General features: G+C 43.6%; 1 protein-coding gene across 1 annotated transcript in view; it reads left to right on the plus strand.

The window, feature by feature from the left end:
• LOC131269312 (uncharacterized) overlaps positions 1-9,048 on the plus strand; it is a 229,508-nt gene that overhangs the window by 217,325 nt on the left and 3,135 nt on the right. The window contains exons 19-20 of the mRNA XM_058271663.1: positions 2,909-2,970; positions 7,194-8,211. Of these exons, the coding sequence (XP_058127646.1) occupies positions 2,909-2,970; positions 7,194-8,211 (1,080 nt within the window). The remainder of the gene's footprint in view (positions 1-2,908; positions 2,971-7,193; positions 8,212-9,048) is intronic.

Below are 9,048 nucleotides of genomic sequence, written 5' to 3' on the forward strand. Positions count from 1 at the left end.
GGGGCTTAAGCTGTGAACCCATGTGGCGAAAGCTCCGACCGGTGCCGCTCCAAATGTGTCGGAAAAGTTTTCCTTAAGCTCTGATAAGATGATCCCTCCCCCTCCTCATCCGACCATTTTTCCACAGCAACGCCTCATTGCGATGTACTAAAGCCCATCACTAAAGCCGAACGAAAGACACACATACACACACATACGCACATAGTCACATCCTCACACACACACAAACGAATGGAATGAGAAATTTGAACCGGAAGCATTTGCTACCAGCAGGAAAACAGGAACGAATTAAATCAAGCGGCTTGCAGTGTGCTAGAGTGTGCGCCCGTTTTAACCTTGCATACGAGTTTGCTTAGAGCCCTAGGCGAAGCTACTAGTTTTTCCATTTTCTTTCCGCGTTTTTTTTTTATTTTCTTGTTTTTGTTTTAGTTTTAGTGTGTTCCACAGATGCGTATATCGAAAAATGTAAATGTCCCGTTGACTGCCATAGCTATCGGTTTTTTTTATAGCCAGCTGTCATTTGTTCTAAAAAGTTTTTGCTCCATAAATAAATGAAAATTCAACGTAAAAACTATAATTACATGAAAACATAATTCTTTGGGAAGCTAAGCCTTTGCTTAGTCTTCGAAAACCTTCGGTTTAATAAATATTGTAAACAAATTTGATCAAAATAAATTGTACTAAAAAGTGTACTAAAAAGGCTTGGCAGTCAATGTGATCTATAAATGCATCTTTATATGCAGAAACATCTTTCCTTCGAAGATTGTTACCTTCGCACATCGTTCACATTTCCCAAACGCAACGCTACCACAACCATTTCCTTAAAACCGCCATTTTGTTGTGAGTTTTCCTGCGTCGAAGATCCTGCGATCTTGCTTATCCTTTTTTTTGCAAACCTCTTCCCAGTCGCATTTGGCTCTGCTCAGGGCAGCTGTTTGCATGGCGCTGTTGGCTTCCAGTTCTGTTAGTTCAGTTTAAAACAACATCAATATGAAACCTATTTGACTGAAGAGCACGAAGGTGTGGGAATTTCCCCCAGAGCGTAGAGGCGTTCGTTTGCAGTTCTTAGCGGAATGATTACGTAAAAGCTTCCCTTAGCGCTAGTTCGCGGGTTTCTTCTATCATTTCTATTGAACTATTTTTTCGGCCCGTTTTTTTCTTAACTCGTTCCCTCACATCTGTTTCACGGATAGCAAGATCCTTATCGGTACACCGTTTAGCCGACTCGTTACGCATTATGTTCAGTGCATTCCCAACTTTCCCTTACCTTTCATTGTTTTGCACGAATTCCCTTTGCGCCCTAGAATGAGTTTAGTGAAACATTGTTCTGCTTTACACGTTGGTTTTTTTTGTTAGACTTCGCTCGCAATGCACTCGTTTCAAGCCGAGGTTTCCTTATTTTGATGCTTATTTTTCCATTCTACTACATCCAAACCGAAAGTGATTAGCGTTTGGGTTCGTTCTGGAGATGTCTTGCGCGGTTTGCATGTGTATCAGCAAAGTGGAACACGCTGAGCTAGTGAACATAGAGTTTTACTTTAAAAGCTAAAAACAAAAAACAAAAAAATCACGAAAGATCTGGAAAGGTGATGAAAAAGACGTATGAAGCTTTTGCTAGGGAAATGCAATAATTCCGTTCAGTTTTGTTTCTCTTTCACAGACTAGCACATTAGTCTTGCAAGCATAGTTTGTTTTTCTTCATCGTTTTGTTTTGCTCTTCGACAATGCTTTAGATGCGCGCACAAATGCGAAACGATACCAAATTTTCCTGCGCGAAACAATTCTTACCCCAATTTTTCCTCCTTTTGCCCGTTCAATATACCGTTTGCCAATCCAATGGTTTTGGACTTAGCTTTCACCCTTGCGTTTCGTTTTGTTTGCTTTCGTCTGCTCTCCTTTCTCTCTATCCCTAGGGGACCGATTCGTTCATTTTAGCGTTAGTGCGTTCCGTTTTACCGTTTTCTTCCTGTGCTCTATCACGCCATTTTGCTCCCTGCTGTTTTCATTTTTCCGTTCATTCCTTAGATACTTTGATTCGGTGCTTTACGATTGGAATTGTGTTCAACTTTTCGATTTAGTGCTCTCCTAGGTTGTTTTCGGTTTCACATGCAGCATATAGGCGTTGCTGCGTGTACAAGAACGTTTAGTTTCTTGTTTTCCTTTTTTTCATATTCTATGAATTGTTTGTTTGTTTTCGTTTAAACTAGCTCCTTACTTACAGTTCCTTTTAGCTTTCTCTCTCTCTCTCTCTCTATCTATCTATCTCTTTCTCTTTTTCTCTTCTTCACTTACACTGTCTTTCACTTTCTTTCTACCTATCTCTATCTGTCGCTCTCTGTTTCATTTTCTCACGCTATCTTTCTATCTCGCTATTTTTCTCTCTCTCACTCTCTATCTCTCTCTTTCTCTTTCATTATCTATCTATTTCTGTATCTATTACTGCCTCTATGTATATTCATATGCAACACAAATATTCATCAGAAGCATTTGAATTGAAATGTTTCTACGCACCCTGTTCAACGCCCTCCTTTTTCTTCCCGAATTTTTCCCGATTTTCGTAGAAAACGTACGCCTTTATACCCTGTCGACGATTCACTGCAGCGAATAGAACTAACATTCGCCATTTTCTGCTCTTCGCACACATTCTCTTTCTCGTTCTCTCTTTCCTTCTCCTTCTCTCTCTCTCTCTCTCTCTCTCTTTCTCTCTCGTCCTCGAAATTTTCCCTCTTCCTGGTTTTGTTTCTCGTTCACGTAATGCCGGAACATCGCCATGGACAACAATCGCATGGACCTTCGGACCAACGACCAACACGGATCAACCTGGCCTGACAACGACTGGACCGGTCTGGATCAACGCTGGGATCTACCACCCCTCCAACCCCCCCACCCCTCGGACCGCGAATTGCAGAGACCACAAGGCCATACGTAGGATGACCGGATCAGTGAGCGAGGACGACCCGACCCATTCCGGTGAGTACACGCACGCACGCACGCACGAGCTGCTCCAAGCTCTCAGAAAACGCTAGCCAAAATCAGATACGAGATTTCCACTCACTCAAAGCTCAACCCATCTAGACAAGCCATCTCCCTCACCATTCCCCTCTATCCAACCACAAGAGTGAAGGGCATAAGCATAAGAAAAAGGTTTACAAGACCTCATCTTCGACAGAAAGCAACAAAACAAGCACCGCCAGGTACAGAAAAAAAAGCTCGAGTAGCGAAGTACACGTCAAAGGTTGTGTTGCGTTATTTTACGGTTTTAATTATTTTTTTGGAATATCGTTGCGTTCTTATCTGTTGTACGATGGAGACGCCTTATTATTTAGAACAATTTAGAACAACTTAAAAATACCTTTCAAACACTAAAGAATTTTTTTAAATTTATTGATATTACACATGACTCGCCAGATTCTCTCACTCACTCAGCTGAGACTGTATCTCGAGCAAATGTAATGTCAAAGTAGGTGATGGAGGCGCCTGGTGGCCTATCAGAACAATATCTACAGGCTGCCGGAAAATGGTTGAAATTTTATTTTGAAATAGGCAGCTTCTTCTACACAAGCCCAAGTCTAGGTAGAGGAAATCTGCTATGGTGACAGTTAGGCTCGTGTTTTTTCTTTTTTTTTTTTTAATGTCGAGCTCATGTCAAGTCAATTCCAAAAAATTTTAACTTAAAAAAATAACGCCCCTTTTCTCTTCTGTACCACTAAAGACGTCTGCGACGTAGCAGTTACAAATGTATTTTTAACTATTGGATCACAAAAATGAATTCAACGTTCAGTTCCAAGTACCAGAAACGTACTTTAAATTGCGTTACTCAATTGTACTAAAATATTTGATCAAACATAATTCATCATTGCAGTATTTTTTAACCACAAAAATATAACTCAAACATCAGTTTCCTTCATCGGCTTACAACACAACCCTAGCCATTTCATACAGTGTTAACTGATGTGGAAGAATTCAGCAGCGAGAGGGAATGAAGTTGTTCGCAATGAACCGAAAACAAAACATCCCGGAGTCGAAGTCTCAATCCGTTTCACAATCGTCCATGCGAATCGGTCAAAGATGGAATGGAGTGTGTATGTGAACAAGCTCATACGCACGCACTCACTCATACACATTGGTACAACCGATTTCCTGCCACGTGTGCAAATTGTTATTTTTCATGTTTTTCCTCCCGGTCGTGTCCATCTGGGTTGATTTGTACCGGAACGAAGGCTCGATCTCGGTGTTGGGGTTGGGAGAAACTGTCTAGAATTTCATCAGCCCCCTCACCCCCCTCTCCATCGCCCGCCGATACCGATGGCTGAGCTGCCAGACCAGCAGAAAAGTAATTGCTTAAGTCAACGCTAATCCACCGCCGTTAAATTGAGCCGGACCGAGCGCTTACAGCCTGTGTGGCAGATTGCGACTGCGAAAGAGCACGTCATACCGGAATCGGAAAATGCAAGGATAGGACGGCCGGGGCAGGGGGGAGGCGAAAGGATTGGTGCGGGTGTAATAATGCTGCGAGCGAACTATTTTCCTGCCCACTGATTGACGAGCATAGAAAAATAATGACTACGAAAACTCGGCTCGAACGCTTGCCGGGGAAGCGGCGGGTCAAAATGGTTCGGTCAGCAACCGACATTCCCACCCCCCCTTCCCAAACTCGCCAGCTTTGTTTTCCCTTTTGCTGGAAAAAATATAGGGCCAGCAAATAATAACTTTTCAAATAGCGTTGGGTGTATGGCGTTCAATTTGTTCTGACGAAAGAGCCACGCAGCTGCAAAATCCCATCAACAGCCATTTAGAGTTCTTTACACTCGTTCACTATATTATCTCATCAGTTCTTTACATAGCTTTCTATAACGTATGTTGCTTCGGATTCAAAACAAAGTATGAGAGCCCACTAACCTTCCCACAACTCAATCGAACACCTACGCTCGCTACTGAGAAAGATAAAAAGGGAAAGAGAAGGCATAAGAGAGCAGGGCATAACAAAATCAGCAGAGTTTTTCCCGAGTAAACAGTTTTCTGTTTTTTAAATAATAAGTACAACCGAGAGCAACTTTCAAAAACCCCAACCATAGATAGATTGGATAAAACGATCAAATGCACTGATACATAGACGCACACCAACAGACAAACACACCAACACACACTCACAGCACGGACAAATACGCTCTGTTCAGTTGCTGTAAGACTACCTCAGTTTTCTGAATATTTACGTAAATTAGCTCACTCTTGGTAATTTGTTTGGCCAAAACATGCTAAATTTCCTTAAACAAACACAGAAATTATACAACAACTATCAAAAATAATATTATAAAACGATTGTTCCATTGCTATAAGATTACTTAAACACAATCGGGTTTAAAAGGTGTTAACCCCAACTAATGTGTTTTTTTTAATAGTTTGATAAATATCAATTTCCTTTTCAAACCGGTTAATGATCTGAAAAGCTCGTTGATTGGAGTTAACTAGCAAAGATGATTTTAAGCTTGTTAAACGTGTCCTTTTAATAACACAGCTAACTTATTTTGAATTTCCAACCAATTCAGATTATTCCTTAAATTATTCAAGGGTTAACTTGGTGTCATGTTATAAAATAGCAGGTAGAACGCAAGTGTTCTATTCAAAATGTGTTTAATAAATGATATCAAACACAAGTTTATTATATCAATGTACTCTCTGCTGATCATCTGAGATAATATAATGGCCAATTCGAGAGTAAAAACTTAATAACAGCAGCATACGTCATGCATGAATGTGACGCAAAGCTTCTTTTGGATTCAAACTATACAAACCCAAACTGTAGAAACATCCCATATAAACATTTTAGGTATCAAAAACTAATTTAAAATAAAATAAACTTAGTAAGATAGTTTGTTCGTTGTGAATCCTCATTCATTTTTATTGAATTTATATAAGGACTTTCAAATTACAATTGTGAGATCATTACTCAAAAATCGTCCAACTCTTGTCTTATACATTCCTTTTAAAGATTTAAAGCAATTTAAGTGAAAGTTTAAGTTGGGACAAATAGAATATTTTATAAAATATATTTACAGTTTGTACCGGCTCTACTAAATTTTCTCTCGGGCTTCGACATTTCTCGCTCAAAATGACAAAATTTATGCTTTTAGCAGCTCCATTTGTAATTTTCCTTCCATCAAAATCACGATTTTACTACAAAGAGTTTTAATGTACTAAAAATCACTACAAGTAACTAAAACTTACTTTACAAAACTTTACTTTACTTTTGGTATACGATGTTTCATCAATTTGTGTATTTGTTTAAGCCATTTTTGCAGTGTATTACCTAAAGATTATCGAGAGCGAGCAAACTTTTCAATATTTTTATGGGAAATTACGGAAATCCAGGTGGTCTTATAACAACTGGACAGGGTTTACTCACTTTTAATTTTGAAGACTCGTGTTGAAACTTAGCTCGAGCTGAAAATTCGTTACGAACAGGAGGCTAAAACGACAAAGAATCCTGTAGCACGAACCCCCACCCCATCACTCATCAAGCATCCCCAAATCTATCGCACACACACAAACACATACAAACACTCACACACACACACACACACACACAGCCACTATGTACAGTATATCGAGAGCAGCATACAGCAACTCCCCTCAGTTTGTGCTACCGTTTGATCTGAAACTCGTACCGCCGTGTCCGGTGTCTTCTTCTTTCTTTCTTCTTTCTTTCTTTCTTTCTGTCTCTTCTGTCTCTCTCTCTCTCTCTACCATTCGTAACCGAAACGTACCGAAAACAAACAAAAATTAAACGACAACGACAACAAAAAAACCCATTTCGAAACCACAATTAATAATCGAAATAATGGTAAAAAAAAAACCAAAAACAAACGAATAAACAAAACGGAAATTCAAACGACCGAATTGTCAACTGCAATCTGAACACAAACACACATACACACTCGCATATATCCACACATACTCACACACACACACACTGGACAAACTCTTGTGCTCGTCGCGGCCGCGCCTCCCACCGCCCACCACTCCCTCCTACATCGTGCAACAACAACATTACCGGTAATGACACAAACACACACACACACACACACACACATACACACACACTAAACCTCGAAACCACGATAAACGAATCGCTTGCGAAATTGCAACCGGAATCGGAATCGAAACCTGAATGTGGGGCCGCGCGGAACATGCAGGCGAGGAAGAGACGGTCTCGTTCATCGACCTGCCGCCGAACAGTCTGTCGGGCAAGCAGATGCCGGAAAAGGGCATCCTGAAGAAGCACGGCTTCGGGCTGGTGCTGGGCGACGGGCCGAAAGACAAGTGGAGCGCGACGGCGGCGGCGGCGGCGGCGAACGATGACGCGCACTCCGATAATCTCGAATTGATAGCTCAGCAAGAATCCACTATTCCTTCATCAGGTGGCCAGGTGGTCGTCGGAGTCGGCGGTGTCGGTGGCGGTGGCGGCGTCGGCGGCGTCGGCGGTGGCGTCGGTGGCGTGGGCGGCCCGGGCGGTCTCGGAGGCCCGGGCGTCATCGGCGGCGTGCTGGGCGGGGGCGTCGGCGGAGGTGGCGTCGGTGGGGTCGGGATCGGCGTCGGGGGCGGCGTGCTCGGCACCGTGTCGGACGTCGAGCGGACGATGAAGAGCCTCAACGGCTACCACGAGGACATCCTGGAGGCGCTGCGGTCGGCGGCGCAGGCACAGCGCAGCAGCGCCAACACCCCGTCCGGCAGCATCAGCGAGGAGCTGCTGCGCAAGACGCTGGCGGAGTGCGTTACCGGGGCGCAGATCAGCGCCGCCAGCGTGCACCCGCAGGATCCGCGCGACTACAAGCGCTCCGTCAGCTCGCGGACCGGCTCGCGGGAGAATGTGTGCGAGCCGCAGCCGCACGTGCTGAGTGACGCCGGCCAGACGGCTACGCTGCTGCATCACCACCGACAGCAGCAGCAGCAGCAGCAGCACGCCGGCCTCCTGCAGCAACAGCAGCAGCAGCAGCAGCAGCAGCAGCAGGGGCTGCTGGGCGACGAGGACGACACGCCGTCGGTGGGGCCGCTGCGCATCCGGAACCTGGAGGACCTGATCCGGCAGCTGGAGCACCACTCGTCGCGCCACATGAGCCCGAGCGGCTCGGAGGACATCCGCATGTCCGAGACCGAGGCCGACCGCCACTATAGAGTAGATAGTTCAGCCGCCTGCAGTGAGTCGTCGCACGGGTAAGTCCTCCTTTCCCCGCTATACCGATGCTGGTATAGTCGTAAGTCTTAGAGCATGTACATTTAACTCCGGGTAGTCCATCTCAAATGACTACGGACCTCAGAATACCTTCCTCCTGACGATAGAAGAGTGGAAAACATGGTCAAGAGTTCTTTTGGTGTACTCTCAACAAAGAAAATATTTTTTAGTACAACAAATTTTGATAAAATTTGTTTATAAAACAACTTCTAAGAAGTTTTCCCAAGGCTAATGTTTAACATCTTCTATAGCCGAGGAGTTTCGTGACATGTTCCGAAATGAGTCATTGGCAGTCAATGTGTGGATTGCATTAAGGTCTTCTAAGGCATAGACGCTTTTTTTCCAGTATTTAGGAATTCAGATCCTAAACGAGCTCGACAAACTGAATGACAAACGTACTGCGTTTAAATGTACTAAACAAACATCTGCCTTGTTCCTAGGCTCCACCGAATATTCAGTGAGGCGCGATAACCGATGAAGTTTAACAGTTGTAGAGATCGCTCTGGGCAGAATATAATTCTTTGATTGCAGTATGAACCTGTAGGATATAAGCATCTATTTCTGCGATCCCGTAAACAATGAACCGTCAGCTTCAGCAGTCGTACCAGAAATAGACGCTTTTCGTTTCTACATACAGCTCAGAGCCCAAACACGCTTAACAAACGCGCTCCGTCTATGTCATAGATGTACTAAATGTACATCTGGCTTTTCCTGAGTTCCACTAAACACTCAATAAGGCGTCACGACCCATGAAGTGGAGTTCAACAGCTATTCTGGAGAGCGATCCACATATCCGCTTTTTCGCATAGAGCTTAGGG

The sequence above is a fragment of the Anopheles coustani genome, chromosome X (assembly GCF_943734705.1).
Source record: "Anopheles coustani chromosome X, idAnoCousDA_361_x.2, whole genome shotgun sequence".
NCBI lineage: Eukaryota > Metazoa > Arthropoda > Insecta > Diptera > Culicidae > Anopheles > Anopheles coustani.